Genomic DNA, 25,917 nt, shown 5'->3' with positions numbered 1-25,917 from the left:
CTATTGGAACATAAACCTACCAGGTTTCAGTAAAGAGCTAAAAACATTGTCTTTCTTTGGTTATTAAAAGCTGACAACAGTATCTCTTTTATTTTGAAGGAGAGAAGGCCAGGAAGCAGGGGTGGGGGGAGCAGCCTTTAGAATCTCAGAGCTTATTAGTCGTAGATTTGTATTAGAATTCAAGCATCCTGATTCCCACTTTATTGCATTTTATAACTTACTATTCCAAATTAATTTCACTCTTTGAAAACACAGTAACAACAGCCACCAAAACAATCAATATCCTCTTGCCTGGTCATGGGTTTTGCTAACAGAAAAGTGACATTTACAAAAGATTAACAGTCCTGAAAGGGTCCATACAACACAGCATTTTACAAAAATCTAAAGTTTGAATGGTAAAGACTGCTTATTAACTGTTGTTTGAGATTCCTTTTTTTTTTTTTGCCCTTGTACACTTATAGATTTCAATAACCCTTAAATTCAGTTTCTATAACCTATTACAGATTTTAAACTTCTACCATATTTTCATTTATTCAACATATCTTTTGTGAATCTACCATATACCAGACTCTTTTCTAGGCTGTTGTGATATTATGAAATATTTCTCTTCCTTACGTATTATTTACTACTAAACTTGCATCATGGAGGGTGTGTATGTGCGTGTGTTTGTGTGTGAGAGAGAAGTTTATTTCCAAGAAAATGCCTGCTGATTTTAATAAAAAAAGGAATGATTTGGTATTTATAGGAAGAGCAGAGTGAAAGGTGGAAAAAAATAAATTACTCTACCACATTGAAGAATTTAAAAAGAGAATTACAAAGTAAAAGAAAAGGAAAGAGTAAACATTGTGTTGTTCGTTCCCTGAGTTTTTGCTGAAAGTGGTATCAATGGTGATTCTTCAGGATTAGTCCTCCAAAACATGAGATTTTGGACACAATGAATTCTTAAATCATTTCCAACCTTTAAACATGATTTCAGGCTCCGTAACCAAAGGTTCCTTTGGTGTAGGCATTAACACGTATTATTCTCTTTGAATAAAATTGGTGATGGTAAATTTTATTGTTTATGAAACTTCAGATAATATATTTTTTCTCTACACAAAACAGAAGAAAGGCAGTCTGAAATATTTCAATTCTTCATGGAAAACAAAACTAGAGGGACTGGGGAGCACATATTTGCAAAATATTCAAGACAATTACATTTAATTTTTTGAGAAACTTGGATTATCTTTAGAGTTCATGCAATTATAAAAAGGCAGTGTCCCTAGCAGTAAAGAACTCATGTCGTGGCGTCAGTTTTAATCCTGCCTGTGCTATATATATATATTTTTTTTTTTTTGAGGAAGATTAGCCCTGAGTTAACATCTACTGCCAATCCTCCTCTTTTTGCTGAGGAAGACTGGCCCTGAGCTCACATCCGTGCCCAACTTCCTCTACTTTATATGTGGGACTCCTGTCACAGCATGGCTTGCCAAGTGGTGCCATGTCGGCACCCGGATCCAAACCGGCAAACCCCAGGCCGCCGAAGCTGCACTTGCACTCTTAACCGCTGAGCCAGCCCCTCTGCCATTCATTAGATGAGTCACTCTGGGAAAATTACTGAACCTCTTTAAGACTCAGTTCCTTCTTCTATTCAGTGGAGATCATGGTAATGCCAAGCTCATAGAGTTGTTTTGAGAAAATGCATAGGAAGTTTAGGCCAGTGCCTGAAGCATAGAAGACACTCATATACAGTACCTATTTATCATTCCCTTTCTTGCCAACCAGGAAGTGTTGTGAAAATGCTTCAAGCTCCCAACCAAACTTTATTTACCCACTCTAGGAAAAAAGAGGTGGATTAAACATGGAAAGTAAAAGCATAGAGTCCTCTTAATTCCAACTGGCAGAGTGCAATGGAAAGAGCTAATGACAGCACCTTCTCTGGATTCATTCTCCTGGGCTTCTCCAACAGACCTCAGCTAGAAACGGCTCTCTTTGTGGCCATCCTGATCATCTACTTTTTGAGCTTTCTAGGTAATGGCACAATTATCCTTTTGTCAGTTTTGGATCCTCGCCTCCATACCCCTATGTATTTCTTCCTCTCCAACCTCTCTTTCATGGATCTTTGTTTGACTACTTGCACTGTCCCTCAGACTGTGGCCAACTTTAAGGGGAAGGACAAGACCATCACCTATGGTGGCTGTGTGACCCAGCTCTTCATTGCCTTGGGACTCGGGGGAGTGGAGTGTGTCCTCCTGTCTGTCATGGCCTATGACCGCTATGCGGCTGTGTGCCGCCCACTCCACTACATGGTGATCATGCATCCCCAGCTTGGCTTGCAGCTTGTTGTGACTGCTTGGCTTACAGGGTTTGGCAATTCTGTAGTACAGACGGCATTGACCATGACTCTTCCCCTCTGTGGTAAAAACCGAGTAGACCACTTCTTCTGTGAAGTTCCAGTGATGCTAAAACTGGCCTGCACCAACACCTCCATCAATGAGGCTGAACTCTTTGCTGTCAGTGTCTTCTTCTTGGTGGTGCCCCTGTCATTAATCTTAGTATCCTATGGTCACATTCCCCGTGCAGTCCTGAAGATAAAATCAGCCCATGGAAGGTGGAAGGCTTTTGGAACCTGTGGCTCTCACCTAATGGTAGTGATCATTTTCTTTGGCACACTCATCTCCATGTACCTCCAGCCTCCCTCCAGTTATTCGCAGGATGTGAACAAAAGCATTGCCCTCTTCTATACTCTGGTGACTCCCTTGCTGAATCCCTTGATTTACACTTTGAGGAACAAGGAAGTCAAAGGGGCGCTAAGGAGACTAGTGAGGAGAACCAGAGACTAGAGAGAGAGCTAATACAGGGCGTGCAGGCCCAAGCACTTGTGCACTGGAAGACTTCTGAGTGACTAAAATCTAGTCATATCTTAATTCAACAAATTCTTGCAAAGCACCTGCTGTGTACAAGATGCTATTCTAGGTATCTGGGATATATCAGTGATGGAAACAGAGATCCCTGGCCCCATGGAGCCAACCATCCAGTGAGGAGCAAATAAGTTATATAAGATAGCTAAAAGCAAACTGTGGTCTTCTGTGTATTGGAATACTATACAATAATGAGAGTAAACAAATTTTAAGTACATACAACATGAGTGATTTTCATAAACATAATGTTGAGTGAAAGAAGCCAGACACAAAATAGTTCATACTGTATGATTCCGTTTACATAAGACACAAAACCAGACAAAATGAATCTGTGATGCTGGAAGTCAGAATAGTGATTCCTTGGGGCCGGCCCAGCGGCATAGTGGTTAAGTTCGTGTGCTCTGCCTGGGCGGCTCGGGGGATTCACAGGTTTGGATCCCAGGCACACCACCTGTCAAGCCATGCTGTGGTGGCATCCCACATACAAAATAGAGTGAGACTGGCACAGATATTAGCTCAGTGACAATCTTCCTCAAACAAAAACAGGAAGATTGGCAACAGATGTTAGCTCAGGGCCAATCTTCTTCAACAGCAACCAAAAAAAGAATAGTGGTTCCTCTAGGGAGTAATGATTAGAAGGAGAAATAGAGGGAGGGGGCTTCTGGGCTTCTGCTTACGTTCTGATTCTTGACATGGATGCTGGTTACATAAGGTATACAATTTGTGAAAATTCATCAAACTTTCCACTTAAGGCACTTGCACTTTTTGTACGTATATTGTACTTCAATATCATTTACTTTTAAAAAGGTTTAAAGAAGCTGAAAATTAATAGAATAGTATGACACTAAATAACCACATTAAGTATTTTTTGCTCCTTTCACACAAAATTTGGGTTTATATTGTGATCTCAGTTACTTCTCTCCATTGAACTGAACTAGTAGATTCCAAAGTGGTTTTGATATTAGTAATATTTAGCCAATTAGAATGAATCCTAATTCTCTTTTGAAGATCTCAATCAAGGATAATTTGTACAGTGAGTGTCTGATCGCTTATTCATTCCACATAGATACCTAGTGGCCAGTTCTTAAGGTAAAAATACTGATAATTTTCAAAAGAAAATTTTACTACTGAGTATTGTATTGCTGTGAATTAACTATATTTTGACTGAAAAAGATGTTTAGTGTGTGTGTGTTTGTATATCTGTGTGTATTTTCATGTATGTAGTCTACAAAAATCCACAGTTTAGTAGAAACCTAAAAATATTTTCAATCAACAGAGATTTCAAGATATTTAATATTTCATGGCATACTAGTAAAATAGCAGATATTGAAGGGGATTTATAAAATAAAGTAAAAAATAGAATCAAATAATTGGTAAACTCAATGTGCAGTTAGTTTAAATATTTTCATCTTAAATGTTTATTAAACTATGACAAGTTTGAAGCTTTGTTCATTTATTATTATGCTAATTAAAGTATAGAAGAGCAAGGATTTATTCTGTTTACTTAAAATAAAATTGATTAGTGAATTGTTGAGTTCCATAATGATTTTGTCTCTGCTTGTGTTGAATAAATTGAGTGATTTCTGATTGTATTCTGGATATAACAGAGAAGATATGATTTTTTTAACTATTTGTTCAAGGTCATATTCGTTTACAACATTGTGTAAATTTCAGGTGTATGTTATTATATATCAGTTTCTGTAAAGACTGCATCAGCGTCTGGCCTCATGGCTGAGTGGTTAAGTTCACAAACCCTGCTTTGGCAGCCAAGAGTTTCACTGGTTCGGATCCTGGGTGCAGACCTATGACTGCCCATTAAGCCATGCTGAGACAGAGTCCCACACAGCACAACTAGAAGGACCTAAAACTAGAATATACAACTAGGTACGGGGGGGCTTTGGGGAAAAGAAGAAAAAAAAAGATTGGCAACAGATGTTAGCTCAGGGCCAACCTTTAATAAAAAAGAGAGAGATTGCATCAGGTTCAACATCAATAGTCTAGTTTTATCCATCACCATACATATGTGCTCCTTTACCCCTTTCACCCACCACTGAACCCCCTTCCTCTCTGGTAACCACTAATCTGTTCTCTTTATCCATCTTTTTGTTCATCTTCCACATATAAGTGAAATCATGTGGTGTTTGTCTTTCTCTGTCTGGCTTATTTGGCTTAACATCATATCCTCAAGGTCCACTTATGCTGTTGTAAATGGGACAATTTTGTCTTTTTTATGGCTAAGTAGTATTCCATTGTATATACGTATATACGTGTGATATGTGATATATATCACATCTTCTTTATCCATTCATCAGTTGAAGGGCACTTGAGTTGCTTCCACATTTTGGCTATTGTGAATAATGCTGCAATGAATGTAGAGGTGCATAAATATCTTTGAATAGTTGATTTCAAGTTCTTTGGATAAATACCCAGTAATGGGATAGCTGGATCATATGATATTTCTATTTTTAATCTTGTGAGAAATCTCCATACCATTTTCCACAGTGGCCTCACCAGTTTTCAATCTCACCATGAGGGTGCTCTTTTCTCCACATCTTCTCCAACATTTGTTTTTCTTTGTCTTGTTAATTACAGCCATTCTGACAGTTATAAGGTAATATTTCTGTAGGTTTGATTTGCAGTTCCCTAATAATTAGTGATGTTGAACATCTTTTCACGTGCCTGTTGGCCATATGTATGTCTTCTTTGGAAAAATGTCTGTTCATATGCTGTGTCCACTTTTTGATTGAGTTGTTTGCTTTTTTCTTGTTGAGTTATATGAGTTCATTTTATATTTTGGAAATTAATCCCTTATTGGACATATGATTTGCAAATATATTCTCCCAGTTGTTGAGTTGTCCTTTCATTTTGTTCATGGTTTCCTTTGCCGTGAAAAAGCTTTCTAGTCTGATGTAGTCCCATTTATTTATTTCTTCTTCTGTTTCCCTTGCGTGAATACACATTGTATTCAGATAGATGCTGCTAAGATTGATGCCTAAGACTGATGCCTAAGACTGATGCCTAAGACTTGTGCCAGTACCATGCTGTTTTGATTACTATAGCTTTGTAGTATATTTTGAAGTCAGGGACTGTGATGCTTCTAGCTTTAGTTCTTTTTCTCAGGATTGCTTTGGCTATTCAGGGTCATTTGGTTTTCCATATAAATTTTAGGATTATTTGTTCTATTTCCATGAAGAATGTCATTGGGATTATGATTGCAATTACATTGAATCCGTAGATTGCTATAGGTAATATGGACAGTTTAACTAACTTTATGCCTCCAATGAATGAGCATGGGATATCTTTCCATTACTTTCTATCTTCTTCAATTTCTTACAATAATGTCTCGTAGTTTTCAGTGTATAGGTCTTTCACCTCGTTGGTTAAATTTATTCCTAGATATTTTATTCTTTTTGTTGGGATCGTAAATGGGATTGTATTCTTGACTTCTCTTTCTCCAAGTTCAGTATTAGTGTGTAGAAATGTAACCAACTTTTGTATGTTGATTTTGTACCCTGCAACTTTGCTGTAGTTGATTATTTCTAATAGTTTTCTGGTGGATTCTATAGGGTTTCCTACACATAGAAACAAGTCATCCACAAAGAGTGAAAGGTTTACTTCTTCCTTCCAATTTGCATCCCTTTTATTTCTTTTTCTTTGCCTAATTCCTCTGGCCAAAACCTCCAGTACTATGTTGAATAGGAGTACTGAGAGTGGGCACTCCGTCTTGTTCCTGTTCCCAGAGGGCTGGCTTTCAGTTTTCACCATTAAGTATGATATTGGCTATGGGTTTGTCATATATGGCTTTTATTATGTTGAGGTACTTTCCTTCTATACCCATTTTATTGAGAGTTTTTTTAATCATAAATGGATGTTGGATCTTGTCAAATGCTTTCTCTTCATCTATTGTAAGGATCATGTGAATTTTATTCCTCATTTTGTTAATGTGGTGTATCACTTTGGTTGATTTGTGGACGTTGAAACATCCTTGCATATGTGGAGTAAATTTCACTTGATCATGGTGTGTGATCCTTTTAAGGAATTTTTGTATTCGAGTTACTAATATTTTGTTGAGGATTTTTGCATCTATGTTCATCAGGAATATTGACCTATAATTTTCCTTTTTTGTGTTGTCCTTTTCTGGTTTTGGTAACAGGGTAATGTTGACCTTGTAGAATGAGTTCAGAAATGCCCATATGCTTCCCTATTTTGAAATAGTTTGAGGAGGATGAGTATTAAATCTTCTTTGAATGTTTGGTAGAATTCACCAAGACGTCATCTTGTCCTAGACTTTTATTTTTGGGGAGGTTTTTGATTACATTTTCAATCTCTTTACTTGTGATTGGTCTATTCAGATTCTCTGTTTCTTCTTGATTCAGTTTTGGGAAGTTGTATGATTCTAAAAATTTATCCATTTTTTCTAGGGTATCCAATTTGTTGGCATATAGCTTTTCATAATCTTATATTCCTTTGCATTTCTGTGGTGTCCATTGCAATTTCTCCTCTTTCATTTCTGATTTTATTTACTTAAGTCTTCTCTCTTTTTTTCTTAGTGAGTCTGGCTAAGGTTTTGTCAATTTTTTTGTCTTCTCAAAGAACCACCTCTGAGTTTCATTGTCCTTTCTTTTCATTTATTTCTGTTCTGAATTTTATTGTTTCCCTCCTTCTATTGACTTTGGGCTTTTTTTGTTCTTCTTTTTCTAGTTCTTTTAGGTTTAGTTTAAGATTACTTATTTCAGATTTTTGTTTGTTGAGGTATACCTCTATTGCTCTAAATTTCCCCCTTTGTATCACTTTTGATGCATCCCATAAGAGTTGGTTGGTTGTGTTTTCATTTTATTTGTCTCCAGATATTCTTTGATTTCTCCTTTGATTTCATCCTTAATCCAATGATTGTTCAGTAGCACGTAGTTTAGTCTCCACATGTTTGTGACTTTCCCAACTTTTTTCTTGAAGTTAATTTCCTGTTTCATAGCACTGTGGTCAGAAACGACGCTTGATATGATTTCAACCTTCTTAAATTTATTACGTCTTGCCTTGTTTCCTAACATGTGGTCTATTTGAGAATGTTCCATGTGCACTTGAGAAGAATGTGTATTCTTCTGCTTTTGGATGGAATGTTCTGTATATATCTATTAAGTCCATCAGTCTAGTGTTTAATTTAAGGTTACTGTTTCCTTGTTGACTTTCTGTCTGGATGATCTACCCATTGATGTAAGTGGGGTATTAGGGTCCCCTACTGTTACTGTGTTGCTTTCCATTTCTCCTTTTAGTTGCTTTATATTCTTTGATGCTCCTGTGTCAGGTGCATGTATATTCATAAGTGTTATGTCTTCTTAGTGGAATGTCCCTTTTATCATTCTATAATGCCCATCTTTGTCTCTCATTATCTTTTTTATCCTGAAGTCTGCTTTATCTGATATAAGTATGTCTACACTCATTTTCTTTTGCTTGCCATTTGCTTGGAGTATCATCTTCCATTCCTTCACTCTGAGCCTATGTTTGTCTTTAGAGCTGAGATGTGCTTCCCGGAGGCAGAATACTGTTGGGTCTTGTTTTTTAATCCATCCAGCCATTCTGTGTCTTTTGAGTGGAGAATCCAATCAGTTTACATTTAGAGTCATTATTGATACATGAGGGCTTAACAATGCCATTTAATCTCTTATTTTCCAGTTTTTCTATATTTCCATTGTTACTTTTCCCTTGTATTTCTGACTGCCATTTCAATTTGGTGGCTTTCTGTGATAGTTTCTCAGTTTTATCTTTATTTATGATTTGTGACTCTGCTCAGATTTTTTGTTTAATGGTTACCATGATGTTTGTATAGAAGATCTCGTAGATGAGACAGTCCATTTTCTGATATCCTCCTCTCCCCATTAACCTGAGCAGATTCCATCCCTTTCCTCTTCTCCTTCTAATTTTTGTTTTCACAGATTACTCTGTTTTGTGTTGTGAGCTTGTGACTAAGTTGAAGAGTTTATAGTTATTTTTAATGCTTTCTTTCCCTTTATACTCTGTGTTATAACTAAATGTTTGCTAACCTATTCTGACATAGAGTGGCAATTTTCAGATTTTGTCTGACTATTATCTCCTAGCTTGAAGCTTTGTAAACTTTTGCCTTTTTATTTCAAACAGGAGTGCTCCCTTCAACATTTCTTGTAAGGCAGGTCTGGTGGAAATGAACTCCCTCAGCTTTCGTTTGTCTGGGAAAGCTTTTATTTCTCCATGATATCTGAAATATAATTTCATCAGATAGAGTATTCTTGGTGATAGTTTTTGTGTTTCAGTATTTTGAATATATTGTTCCATTCTCTCCTAGCCTGTAAGTTTTCTGAGGAGAAATCTGCTGAAAGTATGATGGAGGTTCATTTGCAGGTTATTTTCTTTGCTCTTGCTGCCCTTAATATTTTTTCTTTGTCATTGACTTTTGACAGTTTTAATCTTATATGCCTTGGAGAACGTCTTTTGGCATTGATGTAATTAGGAGTTCTCTTGTCTTCATGTACTTGTAAGTCCAGTTTTTTTCCCAGGCTTGAGAATTTCTCAGCTATTGTTGCTTTGAACAAGTTCTCCGTTCCTTTCTCCTTCTCATCTCCCTCTGGGATACCTACAATACTTATGTTACTTTTCCTAATTAAGTTGGATATTTCTCAAAGAATTTCTTCATTTTTTAAAAATCTTAGTTCTGTCTCCTCCTCCACCTGAAGCATTTCTATATTTCAATCTTTGAGCTCACTAATTGTCTCCTCCATAAGGTCTGCTTTCTACATTATTTTTTCTACTTTATTATGCTTTCTACATTATCTTTTACTTCATTAATTGTTATTCATTTCCAGAATTTCTGTTTGCTTTTTTTTAAGCTTCAATCTCTTTGATGAAGTGTTCCTTCTGTTCATTAATTTTATTCCTGAGCTCCTGAACTGTCTTTCTGAGTTTTCTTGTAACTCGTTGAGTTCCTCTATGACTACTATTTTGATTTCTCTATCAGTTAGATTGTAAACTTCAGTGACTTCAAATGTGCTTTCTGGAGAGTTATAATTTTCCTTCTGTTCTGCAGTGTTACTGTAGTTCTTCATGGTGTTTGAGCAATTGATCCTCTGCCAGCACATTTGTGGTAGTAATCACCTTTTCTTATTTGGGTACAGCTGTTGTTGCTTTGGTTCTAATCACCTGGCTCTTGTGTTCCTCCACTGGCTCTTTGCAGGCTCAGATGCTACTTTCCCAAGAACCACCTACACTGCTGTTCCTGGGTTATCTTGGGTTGCTCATTGCACCACTGCCAGGGTTGCTTCATTCAGGTGCCACAGTCACTGGCAGGGGCTGAGGAACCCAGAGACCTGTACACAGCTCCCGCTGCTGCTGGAGCTGGTGTTTGGGTTCCTGCCACTGGAAGCTGAGTCACCAGTTCTGCTGTGGTTCTTGTTGCTTCTGGTTGGAGGTTCTACTTGCCACAGACATGATTATTTTAATAATAATTCCTTAGACTTTTCTTTCAAACATAACAACTAACTTCACTGATAACCATATCATTTTTATGACACAAAGGTTCCATACTCTATATCCATCTAGGTGTTTACTTTTGCCTTTTCAGCAAATAAACATTGCTTCCATTCACTAACTCAATTTATTATCCCATTCAAGGTAGCCTTGTGTGACTTCCACTTCCAGATAGGATGTATTAGGTTGTAACAGGCCAATATTCCCACTGAAATTACTTGAAAAAGCCAGATGAACTTTTAGCAATCATACTTTTGAAGACATTAGAGAGCTGCGGAAGTGACAAGAGTGATGTAGATGAGACTTACAGAGGACAGAACCTTCTGAACTGAACTTATGAGTGCCAGTATTCTTTTTCCCAGGGAGCATTTGCAGAGCCTGAATGTGAGCTGACGATTGGTCTTGGCCCAGAGAGAAGGCCTTTGCCAGAAGGAAAAGAAACCATCATAACAGTCATGTAAGGCTGAAGTGACAAATGGAAACCTAAGAGACTTCAAATACATGGCCAGATGTTTCCAGTGGAAATTTCCATTATCAGTGGACCACGTGGGAAACCAGAGAGTTAGACCAATAGCTTCAAAAATATAAAATAAAACATCTTGCACTTTTATTGTGCTTGAGAAATGCATACCCACTAGGGAGAGTCCTATCTCTACCACACAGCTCTCTTTATTAAGGCATTTGCCAAATTTTGAGCTGCACAGAGCAGGGGACTAAGTAGCTAAGCTGAAGGGCAGAACATAATCTTCCAGAGTCTTTCAGGACCGATAAAAGACTTTCCAGACTTTCAGTCAAAATCCCAGGAGGACCAAGCCCTAGAAATAGGAGAGAACAAGAGGTAGACTGAATATAAGTCTGCAGTCCAGCCTGACCAACTTAGTCTTAATCAAAGAAAGGGAAAACGCTCCCTGGGGGAAGATAACATCCTCTAGGATCCGCTATGGTTCTTTTATACATCACATCTGGTATATCATTAAAAATTAAAAGACATTAAAAGAAGGAACATTATATGACTGACAATTGAGGGGAGAAAATGATACTAGAAGCAGGGGGACAAATGATCTAGATAGTGGATTTAGCAGCCCAAGACATTAAGATAGCTGTGATTAATACTTTCAACAAAAATGGAGGAAAAGATGGGAAAAAGTGATGAAAGGAAATAGAATTTCAACATAAAATTGGAATCTATGTGAAAGAATTAAGCAGACATTATAGAAATTAAAAATACAACTTCTATCACTAGAACCTCTCCAAATGTGCACACGTAATGAGTGTAAGACTCATATATATGCCTTTGGAACATTCTTCTCATGATTAGGCACACAAGTCTTAAAGGTATTCTCAACAGGCAAGGGTATGGACTAGTTTTGTGAGGTTTTCTGTTTTTTAATCACAGCAATAGTGAGCAGGATTTAAAGCTTTCCTTACTTTAGAAGTAAGTGGATGTGTGATGGAATGGAGATAAACAGAAAATTGCTTCCCTGTGACGTGCAGAAAAAAAAAGAGGGTGGAACTCATGAAACAATAAAAAGTCTCGTTAGAAATCAAATGTCAATAAAAAATTATAGGTTTCTTAATGCAAATTTAATCTGAACATCCAAGGTTTTTATAGAAAAACAACAGCACTGAAAGTTCAGAATCTTATCCACTAATTAAGGATAGCACTTGATTTTGGAAGTTCCATGCTTTAAGAGTAGGATTTCACACTAGAGGACCTTGGATTGGAATCCAGGCCCCAGAAATATGACTGTTTGACTCTGAAGAGTCAGTTACACTTTCAGTGCCATGGATTACTGATCTATAAATAACAGTTAATGTCATTTAAAAAGAAACAAAATTTTTAAAAAAGAAGGATTGGCATTATTCTTTAAATATTTGGTAAAATTCACCAGTGAAACCATCTGATCCTCAGCTTTTGTTTCTTAGAAGGTATCTGACTACCGATGCAACCTCCTTACTTGTTATTGGTTTCTTCAAATTTTCTATTTCTTCATGATTCAGTCTTGGTAGGTTGTATATTTCTAGATATGTATCCATTTCTTCTAGGCTATCCAACCTGTTGGCATATAATTGTTCATATTAGTCTCTTGTGATCCTAGGTGTTTTTGTGATATCAATTGCAATGTCTCCTCTTTCATTTCTGATTTTATTTATTTGAGTCTTCTTTTTTGTTTTCTTAGTCTAGCTGTAGTTTTGTCAATTTTTTTTATCTTTTCAAAAAACCAGTCTTAGTTTGGTTGATCTTTTCTATCATTTTTCTGGTCTCTATTTCCTTTATTTCTGCTCTGATCTTTATTATTTCTGTCCTACTGCTAACTTTGAGTTTTATTTGTCCTTTTTCTAGTTCCTTGAGGTGTAAAATAAGGTTGTTTATTTGAGATCTTTTTTTCCTTAATGTAGGCATTTATTGCTATTAATTTCCTCCTTAGAACTGCCTTCTCAGCATCCCATAGGTTTTGATATGTTGTGTTTCCATTTCATTTGTTTTAAGATACAAGCATACCTCATTTTATTGTGCTTTGCTTTACTGCACTTCACAAATAATGTTTTTTACAAGACCCTCCACCAGCAAAAACATTACAACTCACTGAAGGCTAAGATAATGGTTAGCATTTTTTAGCAATAAAGTATTTTTTTAATTAAGCTATGCACATTTTTTAGACGTAATGCTATTGCACACAATAAACTACAATATGGTGTAAACATGACTTCTATATGCACTGGGAAGAAAATCATGTGACTTGCTTTATTGAGATATTTGTGCAATTGCAGTGGACTTGGACAAAACCCACAATATCTCTGAGATATGCCTGAATTTTTTTACTTCCCTTTAATTTTTTTTGGCTTCAGAAGTGAGTTGTTTAATTTCCGCGTATCTGTGAATTTTCCAGCTTTCCTGCTATTATTGATTTCTAATTTTATACCATTGCAATTAAAAAAGATGTTTGGTATTCTTACAATCTTCCTAAATTTGCTAAGATTTCTTTTTTAAATTATCATATGTTCTATCCTGGAGAATGTTCCTTGTGTGCTTGAGAAAATATGCATTCTGCCACTGTTGGATGAAATGTTCTGTGTATATCTATTGGGTCTTTCGGTCTAAATTACGGCTCAAATCCAATGTTCCTCTGTTGATTTTCTGTATGGATGATTTATCCGTTGTTGAAGTCAAAGTATTGAAGTCCTGTGCTGTTATTGTCTTGTTGTTTATTTCTCCCTTCAGATCTGTTAGTATTTGCTTAATATATTTATTTGCTCCTGTTTTGGGTCCAACATATTTACTATTGTTGTGTCTTCTTAAAGAATTGACCCTTTGATCATTATATAATGAAGTTCTTTGTCTCTTGTTACCATTTTTGCCTTAAAGTTTATTTTGCCTAACATAAGTGTAGCTACCCCTTCTACCCCAAACATTTAAAGAACTAATGCCAATCCTTCTCAAGCTCTTCAAAACACTTGAAGATGAAGGACGTTCCAGAACTCATTTTACAAGACTAGCATAACCCCGAAACCAAACCCAGATAAACACTAAAAAAAAAAAAAAACCCTACAAATCAATGTCCCTCATGAATATACATGCAAAATTGCTCAACAAAATATTAGCAAACCAAATTCAACAGCATATTAAAAGATTCATACGCCATGAGTAAGTGAGATTTATACCAGGGATGCAGGATGGTCCAACATACACAAATCAATAAATGTGACACACGGGCTGGCCCAATGGCACAGCAGTTAAGTGCGCACCTTCCGCTTCAGCGGCCAGGGTTCCCCGGTTTGGATCCCAGGTGCGGACATGGCACCGCTTGGCTATGCACAAAATTCTACATAAGCACTACCTAGTGTTATTGCCAGCTAATGGCTACCATTGTCACTGGCAGCATTGCATCACATCCTTCATCCAGTGATCGTGTGCACAGCCTACAATGAAATTAATGCTACATAATATGGATGCCACATTGGTCAGGTCACTGTAGGACCTAATGTCGAAATGGCTTTATCAGGATTGTTGTTAGCAAGTTTTTTTTGAGCTTAGAGCTCGTTTTTCCAGTTTCCCCACCTACTTCTGTGAAAGGCTCAGATAAGTCAACCTGCGGACTTTGTAATAGACAATGATCAAAATGCAAGAATAAGTGATATCCCTCAGGCAATGCTAAAATGCTAAAATATTAATATTTCTTACAGCGTTTCAGTGGCTTACACTCTTATTTGGCTGTGCCTTTATGATATGTACTTAAATGTCTTTTTCCAAGTAGAAAAGGGATAATGTTTCTAAATGCTAGTGTAAATGAGAAAGCTCTATAGAGCTTTTGAAAATGATAAATATAATGCAGATGCTTAAGGAACAGAGAATGAGCATCTCTGGATGTTGGAATGAATTCAAGGTTTATAATAACTTACTTTCATAGGAGAATGAAGCGAGAAATTCCCTTGAGAGCTGTCAGGGGAAATTAGGGTGACACACGCAGGAAGCAAACATCTTAAGGACTCTCGTATTCAAAGTTCTTGCATTAACACATCTTCCTTAACCAGTTATATAGAGTCACAGTCCTTCCAAAGCACCTTCTTCATTGCTCCTTTCATATCCTTGTTCTGCAGCATATACATAACGGGGTTGACCATGGGATGGTGTAGAAGAGAGATATGAACTTGCCCTGATCCTGAGAGTAGTTGTTGCTGGGCTAGAGATAGGCATAGATGCCTGTCCCACAGAACAGGGTGACCGCTGTGAGGTGGGAAACACATGTCCCAAATCTTTTCTCTGGCCGGCTGCAGACTTTACTCTTAAAGATGGCCCTGAAAATCCGACCATAGGAGAACGTGATTAATGCAACAGGTATAAGAAGAGTGATAACACTGACAAGAAGAGCTCAGATGCATTCATAGTGATGCCACACAAGCAAGCTTGAACAAGAGGGGCCTCACAAAGGAAGTGGTCTAATCTATTTCTCCCACAAAGTGATAAAAGGAAGATGAGCACCCACTCCCATAAGGAGTTGGCAAAACCAACGAACAATGAAGCAGAAGCCATCAGGGCACAGAGACGGGGGTGCATGATTACTGTGTAGTGGAGGACCCTGCAAACAGCTGCAGAGCAGTCAAATGCCATAAATCATAAGAGGATGCATTCTGTACTTCCCAAACCTACAGAGATATAACAGCTGAACTGCACAACCACCAAAGGATATACATTTGTCTTCTTTACTGAGATTAACCAGGAGCTGCAGAACAATGCTGGTAGTGTCACACAGGTCCAGAAAGCTGAGGTTGGAGAGGAAAAAAAAGTACATAGGGGTGTGAAGATGTGGGTCCAGGTGGGACAATGCAATGATGGTTGTGTTTCCCAGCAAAGTGAAGATATAGAAGATCAAAAGAACCACAAAGAGGACCAGCTCCAGTTGAGGCCTGTCAGAGAAAGCCAGCAGGACAAAGCCAGTGAAAGAACTTCCGTTTTTCTTTTCCGTCCTTTGTTAGCACATGGTTCCTGTCAAGACCAAGCATTTAGGAATTTTTTTAATTCCTAATTCCAAAAAAAGGGATGAGGGATCTATCATGTTAAAAGACATGCCCAAGAGGTTTTATATGTAACTATTTGAATAAATGATGTGCTCATTGAAGTTGACATATCTTAGACCAATTTAGTTTTACATCATCACAAAAAGTAATATCATTGATATTTAATATACAAAAATCAAATCATGGACCTTGTGTTTGCATCAATCATGGATCTGTTTCAGATTGAGTTTAATAGGATTTAAAGTACTGAAAGAATATATGTATGTTTTTGAGAAAATGAAAATGAGGGGAAAACAGAGAGATTGATCAGAAAGAATAAGAGATGCAGACAGAGGGAAAGGACTTATTTTAAATATGTATCTCAAAATTCTACACAACTGAATTTGCACATACCTCACATGCAATAGAATATAACAGGATAATCTCAAAAATTCATTCAGATATACAAATTTATGATCTGGAATGTACTGATACAAAGGATTAAATTATATTCAAAATGTCACTAATAGTGCTGACTATATATATTTTGGTAGTTTTGCCTGTCTACTCTACATAACATATTATATTTGTGAATGCTACCCTGGTCTTTTAGTAGGTAGTAAAACAATTAAATAATCAGATATGGGGCCGGCCCGGTGTCTCAGGGGTTAAGTTGGCACATCTCGCTTCAGTGGCTGGGGGTTCACCGGTTCGGATCCTGGGTGCAGACATGGCACCGGTTGGCATGCCATGCTGTGGTAGGCATGCCACATATAAAGTAGAGGAAGATGGGCACAGATGTTAGCTCAGGGCCAGTCTTCCTCAGCAAAAAGAGGAAGATTGGCAGCAGATGTAAGCTCAGGGCTAATCTTCCTCAAAAAATATCAGATACAACAGGAAAATATCACCTTTCAATTACAATACTTAACTCCTTCCTGCCCTCAAGATGCCTAAAATTACTGTACTAATTTAACAAGGACTCTGAAAACTCATTGGCTGTGCATAGTTAGGTTTTTTTACATTCAAATTGTATTTATTCGTTGTTTAAGAAATACGCATCAAATTCCTATTATGATCTAGGTGTCTTTTTTTTTTAGAGTATTGTGGTATTTATTTCTTTTTTCCAAGTAATTTTACTGGGATCATAATGGTTTATAACATTGTGTAATTTGGGGTGTACATTATTTTTATCAATTTCTGAATACACTTCATCATGCTCACCCCCAGTAGTCTAATTTTTATCCATCATCATACTTACGTGCCCCTTTATCCCTTTCACCAACCCCTCCACTGCCTTCCCCTCTGGTAACCACTAATCTATTCTCTTTATCCTGTATTTGTTATCTTCCACATATGAGTGAAATCATGCAGTATTTGTCTTTCTCTATCTGGCTTATTTCGCCTAACATCATACTGTCAAGGTCCATCCATGTTGTTGCAAATGGGACAATTTTTTAATCAGAACTCTGTAATCCAGTGGCCAACACTTGCCTTTTTCTGTTGTTGATTTCGTTTTCAATACTACCAACAACTAGCGTGCCTGGAATTTTTGAAAAAGGTAGAATTATTCACTATCAACACTTTAATCAGGATAAACATTTTGAGAAATTATCCAATTGTGCAGTCTATATATAAAGTGATTGCTTTACCTCACTCCCTGTGATAAAATAAATAAATAAACATACAGAAATAAAGATAGACACATTGTCAAAGCAATGACAGGTCAAAGAGATACATTGCAAAACTAAAGGTAATACCAGGAAACATATAAAGAAAACGATATTTTGGAAATATAAAAATCTAAGAACATCCATCTACATTCAGTTAATTTTATATATACACTTTTCTGGGAGCTACCTTGAAGAGTTAGTTACACTGGACCAAATGCATTGCCAGCTCTAAGGTTAGTTGATTGCCATTTTCACCCAGCTATTTAGTGTTACACAAGCGTGGTCACATGCAGACCTAAGTAGCATCAGAAAATAAATAATTCATTTCTATTATACTCAAATCGTTAGGCATACAATAAATTTTTCATTTTCTAAGACCTTTAAAATCTGAATCAGGTTTGGATATAGACCTATTGATGTATCAAATAAATTGGTACAAAATTGGCATAAAATAAATGTTAAGGGGCCGGCCCCATGGCCGAGTGGTTAAGTTCGCGCCCTCCGCTGCGGCGGCCCAGGGTTCGGATCCTGGGCGTGGACATGGCACCACTCGTCAGGCCACGTTGAGGTGGCATCCAACATCCCACAACTAGAAGGACCTGCAACTAAGATATATAACTATGTACGGGGCGGGGGGGGGGGGTTGGGGAGATAAAGCCAAAAAAAAAAAAAAAGATTGGCAGCAGTTGTTAGCTCAGGTGCCGATCTTTAAAGAAAAAAAATGTTAATAAAATCTGAATAAGGGAAAAGTAAAGGTCAAATGAAAGAAGAGTCAGTAGGAGAGAGGTCACTAGGAAATATTTCTCCATCACTGACATAAATGTCCTCCTTGTCCCAAACTTAGTTTCAAGGAAAATAAACAACAAAAAAATCAAGTGTCTTGAAATATAAAAGCACACATAATAGAAATTTGATACATCATATATGAGAAGCATTAGTTAAACTAATCTACATTTACACTCAATCCCCAAACAACAGTATGGCGAGTACTAGTTCACAAATCTGGCAAAAACAATAATATTAAATTAATAAAAATTTTTTCACATTTAAAGTTTGGAAAATTAAAGTATCCAAAGGTTGAAGGCTGAACTGATATGTTCCTTACACTTAATAATATTAATACGAGCTGGTACGATTGAGTGTTTATAAATTCTAAGACATAAACAAGCATAATCTCAACTAAGCTTTCAAAAAATTTTTGAAATTAATTTCTGTCTCCTTTTTCATAGCTTCTTTTTAGCATATTGTTGTATTCTATTTGGCTAGTATTTTGTCCTTTTTACATATGAAGAAGTAGGTTAAAGTGGTTAAACAGCTTACCCAAGATCATTAAAATCCTAAATGTTTTAACACAAGCCAAGTCTCTTTGATGTCAGACTTCATACGTTTAACCACCACATTACTTTATCATCAATCAAATGAATGTATTAAAATTCAGGGCAAGTCATCACATGTGACATAGAGGATGTCGTATTCACAATATTTCACACTTCCTTTAATTTCTTACGAGGATGTGATCAGTGGTATCTGCAAAAATTTCATAATAGAATTCATTATAAAAGCATGAGAGATAGTCTAAATGTGCAGTTCCAGGAGACATCCCCTGACTCACGTCTGCTCAGAAGAACAAATAAAAACAAACCATGGTTCAGTTTCACGCGCACATACATACACAAATATAGTGACACTCTTCTGAAACGAACTGCTGGCAAATTTTTAAAATGCTCTAATAAAGGAAGCATTCACCAAATTGAAGGAGGGCCAAAAAAATGCTAGCATCCGAAGAAAATGCCAATATAATAATGCACACTTATAATAAAATAATGTTATATTTTAACATTTTCATATCAATAAGGACAAAGAAGGCAGTTGATAAAAGATAAAACCCTGTTGAAATGAAGTTGTTCAAAAGATTTGCTGCTTTACAGGATTATATAGATAGATAGCTACAGATATATACAGATATATAAATGCTGAATGGCTAACTATCTGACAGATATAAAAATGAATATGATTTTCAGTTGAAAAATAAAACATTAGGCAAAGGAGATGCCCACCAAACAGAAGTAAAAATGTAATTGTCTCCATGTGTTACAACTGCTTCCAGTGCCACACTGGAGTGCACACTGGGAGGTAATTAGGATACTAATGTCGTATTCTATCTTCTTACTTTTAATTTTTTTCTCTTTACAATTCAGGAAAATGATTATCCTTTAGGAAGATTGGATATGGGAAAGATCTAGCTGCAAGATGCATTATCCCATTGATTCTCAAGAGTGTGTTCTGCTGATCTGGGTCACTTTGTTCCCTTCCTCCTTTCCTACTCGGCATCCATCCCTCCTAAGGTTGTTTGCACCACCGCAAAAGCAATCTTCCAAGAGAAGGATTTTTTTTTTTTTGAGGAAGATTAGCCCTGAGCTAACTACTGCCAGTCTTCCTCTTTTTGCTGAGGAAGCCTGGCACTGAGCTAACCTCTATGCCCATCTTCCTCTACTTTATATGTGGGACGCCTACCACAGCATGGTGTGCCAAGCAGTGCCATGTCCGCACCCGGGATCCAAACCAGTGAACCCTGGGCCCCCCCCAAGAAGTGGAAAGTCGGAACTTAACAGCTGCACCACCGGGCCGGCCCCCAAGAGAAGGAATTTTTTTGGCTAAAGTCAAATGAGAAATTTTACCTCATTTCCTTCCTACCACATTTAAAGAATTGTGTAATTTGACTGGGAATCATCATCTCTGTTTAGATAAGCATCAGTTGACTCAATGCAGTAAAAAAAGATTGATTCATTTTAGATAAACTATATAAATAATAATGACTGGAAATATTAGACACAGTCATCCTAGGTATAGGAACAAAGAATGGCATCCTTAGTAACTATCACAATATGACACGATATGGGAAAACCCCATTACAAAAATCACACATAAATTATTTCTTTGGATAGAAAAAATAATTTAAAAAATGAAGATTATATATTCCAAATAGGTAAAATAAAAATAGATTCTACAAAACAAAGATGGAAGTCTATGTAACAATTACCATCAAAAAAAGAATATAATGGGAAATGACATCTCACAAGAACACAATTATACAATTATAAAGAGAACAGGCATCAAATGAAACAAGTTAAATGCTTAGAATTGACACATATCAGGTGGTGGAGGTAGTATTTTACAATTACAATAATTGTACAATAATTGTACAATATTGACAATTAATCTAACTCTTTATCCAATACTCAGTATGCAAACTACACATTTTAAAGAGAAAAGATCTCAAGATAATGTTTGTATATAAGATATTTCAAATTATACAATATTCACTGAAATATTTAACATACAAACTCTGCCCTGTCCAGTTCCTGAATAAATTCTGAAAAGTGCTCGCAAAATTTCCACAGCCTTAGTCCTATGACTGAATTGCTATTGCTTTAACAATGCTTCTGTTTCATAGGTCTAAGTTGACTCAAATATATTAGGACTGGCTCCTAATGGCAATGGAGGATGTATGAATGAGGGGGAAATATATCTACCACTCTATTGGTAATGACAGGTCTACTGAACATGGACAGTGTTTTAGTCCATGTTCTATGAAAAAAGAGGCTGAAGTAGGAATTCCATTACATGTTGATTTTTGAGGGAATATTCTCAGGATAAAGGGAGTGAGAGCAGAAAAACAGAGCAGAGAATGTTGCTACGATGTGATCTAAAGTGGACTATAGCATGAGCCTGATCCCATAAGAAGCTGGAGCAGGACTCTGCAATAGAACTATCTGTGATGGTAGAAATATTCTGTCTTCACTGTCTGATACAGTAACCACTATCCATATGTTGCCACCTGAGCATTTGCAATGTGGTAGCTAAGAAACTGAATTTTAAATTTTATTTGATTTTAATTAATTTAAATTTAAATAGCTACATGTGGCTAGTTACTGCTGTATTGGACAGCACACCTCTGGAGCATGAATTGCAGGAGAATTGTTCTCATCTCAAGGCAAAGGCAGCCTTTTGTATATCCCAAGAGTCATTTGTTGTGAGCTGCCCTGACCAGGTTGCAGAGACCTCCTGGCAATGAGGCTCCTTTTCAGCTGACAACAATTCTCTGAAAAAGGGAATGGCTGGGAATCTAGCAGTCAATACTTATAATAAGTAAGGGATGGATGGAGGCTCCAGCCAAATATAAAGGATCTGAGCAAGGCGCCAACAGCATTCATACAAAGGAGTCCTTTCATAGAGTACTAGGGTTGGAACTTGGATATGTAGAGTCAGGAAGTAGGTTATGTGGAGTGAGTGCCAAGATTCATTATACCAGCGTTGGATTATCCAGAAATTTTCCTGAAGCAAGGGGATTCTTTCTCATGACTTCATATATCTTCACATGGTACAAGAGATCTGCTTTCTATCTCTGGGTGGTAGAAAGACAAAGAAAGGCAATTTCTAAATTTCAGTATTATTTCCCAAATACAATGACCTGGCTATGTGTCAGTGAGACCTTAAGAGCAACATGAGAAGATGGTGTGAAACTGTCCTGTGACGGGTCTAGCACAGATGGTGAACCAAATCTGTCCACCTGGCTGAAGTCTCTGGGGAATGTATGTCCTGTACTGTTGATTGGCTGATGTCCCCCAGATGTTCAGAGATGACAACCCTCGGGGAAACTGAATATCAAGGAAGATGCCAGAGGATGCCTAATCTGTCTCTGTTATTCATTTCATACATTTAAGAGAGGACAGATAACTCTCTAGATCCCCCTATAATTACTTTTTCTTTATGTGTGTGTGGAAGATTGCCCTGAGCTAACATCTGTTCCCAATCTTCCTCTTTTTGCTTGAAGAAGATTGTCACTGAGCTAACATCTGTGCCAATCTTCCTCTATTTTATGTGGGATGCCGCCACAGCATGGCTTGAAGAGGCGTGCTGGATCCACATCTGCAAACCCCTTCCACTGAAGCAGATCATGCACTTAACCACTACACCACCAGGCTTCCCTCCCCCACCAATTACTTTTGCTTTCATCTTTGAGTGACTTTGATGTTTTACAAAAAACTTGATTATTTTTCTCAAATTGAAAAATAATTTTACATATAAACATACAAATATATAAATAAAAATTTATTCCGTTTCTCAATTTTAAATGTAAATATGTAAATTAACTTCTCAATTCCATTCATAACCAACTTACAAAGGATCACAGAGCTAATAATTGGGCACATTCTAATCTTTAAGCTTAGGAATATAAGGTTCTATAAGGTTAGGGACTATAATGGAGGACAACCACTACATTTATTACCAAACGTCAAATAGGCTAAGGAATAAAATCTCACATCCTCTACACCATTGTTCAGTTTATATCCAAAAGTTTTAAGGGTTCACACAAACAATAAAAAGAAAAATTATTGATTTTTTAATGGAACTTACATGGTTTGTTTGAATTCAACTAGTCTTTGCATTTACATTTCAAATGATTTAGAGTATACCAGGATAGTTATAAATAATCACTAAAGAAAAATGGAGGATTATGAGGGGTACTTTGGCTGTTGAAGTCAAGTTTGAAGATCAATTAATTTATTTCAAAACAACTTATCTTCACTTGACTACACAGGCAAAAGGCAAGCATAAATACCATCTGAGTTTGGCAAGTTTGGGCCCTAAATATAAAATGCAACTTCAAAAAAAAAAGTCTATTCTTTCAGACTGGAACACATTTGGTTTCAGAGTAATAGACAACTGCTAAGTAGCAGCATAAGCTGGCTCAGAGAAAGCCATTGAAGTTTGAAACATCCTGGTTTTTATGCCATTAGGCACACAAGTATAGAGAGCTTCAGTGATTAACTTCCATTCTATAGTCAACTGTTTCCCATATATCCATAAACTCCAGTTTTATTTATAAACTTCAGCATAGAGAGGTAAATTATCTATTTCCTACTAAAAAATTCTTAGGTTAGATTTTCTCAGATATCTCCCTACTAGTTAAATCCCATATGATATTTATAAGGAGGACGAGGCAAGACTAATACTGCTTAAGGTGTCCAGCGGAGAGAGGGAATTACAGACCTGCTATTGACACTTTTCTTCCCAATTCACTCTTGCTGCTGAAAGTATTAATTGGTAGAATTACTTTGATAATAGTTTGACATTATCTGGGAATGCTAACCTGCAATTAACATTACTAGGTTAAATATTCTCTAGAGTAATTCTTGGCCATGTGACTCAAGAGACAGAGACATGTATAAGAATGCTCATAGCAGCATTATTTGTATTAACCAAAACCTGGAAACAATCCAAATGCTCATCAACAGTAAAGTGGGAAAATTGTGGCCTACTGATGTAACTGATATAACTATGCAATAACAAATGTGAAAAAACTACAGCTAGACAAATCAAAATGACGTCCTCAGAGAAATACTGAGCAAAAGATGAAGATCACAAAGCAGTCAATGCTTCCAGATTAAGTTCAAAAACAGGTTAAAAAAAAACTGTTGTTTATGAATGCAAGCATAGGTGGTAAAACTACAGCTATAGTGAAATATTGTAGTCAAGGGGCCAGCACAGCGGTTAAGCTCGTGCCCTCGGCTTCAGTGGCCCGGAGGCTCACCAGCCCAGATCCTGGGCCTAGACCTACACATCGCTTATCAAGCCATGCTGTGGCAGGTGGTCCACATAGAAAACGGAAGAGGATGGGTACAGGTGTTAGCTCAGGGCCAATCTTCCTCAGCAAAAAGAGAAGGACTGGCAGCAGATGTTAGCTCAGGGCTGACCTTCCTAAAAAAAATTATAGTCAAAACTAAAAAGAATATTGAAAGCCTGATCATAACAAAATCAAGGGGAGAGGAAAGGATGCAATTGGGGAGAGGCTGTCCAAGGTACTGTCCAGGTTCTAGTTCTTAACAAGGATGGTGATATTATGACAATTCCCTTATTAATTATTCTCTAAACTGGCCATATTTTTATACAGATATATATAGAGAGAAAGAGACAGAGAGAGAGAAAGCAAGAGGACATAAGGAACAACACATAGGACCCAATATGATACTTACAACAATAAGAAAGCAGGAAACAAAAGGGTGACATAAAAATAATATAAATGATCAGGAGTACTTTTTAGAGGATGAGTATGGTTGATAACATCACATTTGGAAAAGCTAAGTTTAGGAAAAAGGAAAAATTATTAGGGATTTGTAAGGAATCAGGTGGACTAAAAGAAATACATCAAGGAACAATCACAAATAACCTTAAGGAAAAGCAACTTCAATGCAAAAGGAAAGAACAGGAACGCTTCTCCACCAGGTTCTGGGACGCCATCCTCTCTGTAGAGCTAGACATAGGACAGGCTTTCATCTGACATATCTCAATTGCCACGACCTCAGTAAATGCTTGCACAGGCTATTTCTGGTCTCTGAAATATTCCGAGCTCTCAGATTCTCTTCCTCACTGCTTGTCCCCTATCTGAGATAAGTAGGAGGAAATGTCCACACTTCCTAAGTGAAATGCTGCCACCCAAAAGCTGCCCTGCTTTTGGATTTCTGTGGTTTCCACTAGATAAATGGATAAAGAGCCCAAATGGGGAAAGGGAAAAGGGTAAAGCTCAGAAACAAAGGTAAAGATAGAGAAGACAAATCTTCCCCTGGAAGAACACAGATCAAAACTGTCAACAAAATATTAGCACACTGAATTCAATGATACATTAAATGGATCATACATCATGATCAAATGGATTTATTCCAGGGATGTAAGCGTGGTTCAATACGCATGAATCAACCAATGTGATATATCACATTAACAGAATGAAGGATAAAAATCATATGGTCATCTCTATAGATGCAGAAAAAGCATTTGACTAGAATTCAACATGCATTTATGATAAAACTTTCAGCAACGTGGGTACAGAGGGAAGGTATCTCAATATAATAAAGGATACATAGGAGAAGGCCACAGCTAATATCATACTTAGTGGTGAAAAGCTGAAAACTTTTCCTCTAAAATCAGGAAGAAGACAAGGATGCCCACCCTTACCACTTCTATTCAACATAGTAGTGGAAGTCCTAGCCAGAGCAATTAAGAGGAAAAAATGCATCTGAATCAGTAAGGAACGAGTAAAACTGTCACTATTTGCAGATGAGATGACATTACCTAATTTCCTTTAGGTTCCAGAAAATACCCACAAAGATGAAACTTTTCGAAATCTTTCAAAAAACTCATAGAGGTAATGGGAGTGTACAGCTCCAGTCCATGAAAACTCTGCTTACATGAGAACCTCTAGGGTTCATCCTGCACAGGAGGGAGATGGAGGACTGGATGTTGTACTGAACAGAAAGCTATCAGATTGTTACCATTGCTTTTGGTGAAAATATAGCTTT

General features: G+C 37.0%; 1 protein-coding gene across 1 annotated transcript; it reads left to right on the top strand.

The window, feature by feature from the left end:
* Positions 1–1,889: 1,889 nt before the first annotated feature.
* Positions 1,890–2,822, top strand: LOC123287690 (putative olfactory receptor 2B8). The gene has a single exon (XM_070516787.1). It carries the CDS (start codon positions 1,890–1,892, stop codon positions 2,820–2,822), a length of 933 nt encoding a protein of 310 aa, XP_070372888.1.
* The last annotated feature ends 23,095 nt before the right edge of the window (positions 2,823–25,917 follow it).

Source organism: Equus asinus, chromosome 8, assembly GCF_041296235.1.
Source record: "Equus asinus isolate D_3611 breed Donkey chromosome 8, EquAss-T2T_v2, whole genome shotgun sequence".
Classification (NCBI taxonomy): domain Eukaryota; kingdom Metazoa; phylum Chordata; class Mammalia; order Perissodactyla; family Equidae; genus Equus; species Equus asinus.
Note: the sequence above shows the minus strand (reverse complement) of the source record. Positions and strands in the feature narration are given on the sequence as shown.

What these genes read in the sequence shown, in the direction of transcription:
- LOC123287690 (XM_070516787.1), top strand. Translation starts at nt 1,890, where the DNA reads ATGGAAAGAGCTAATGACAGCACCTTCTCTGGATTCATTCTCCTGGGC.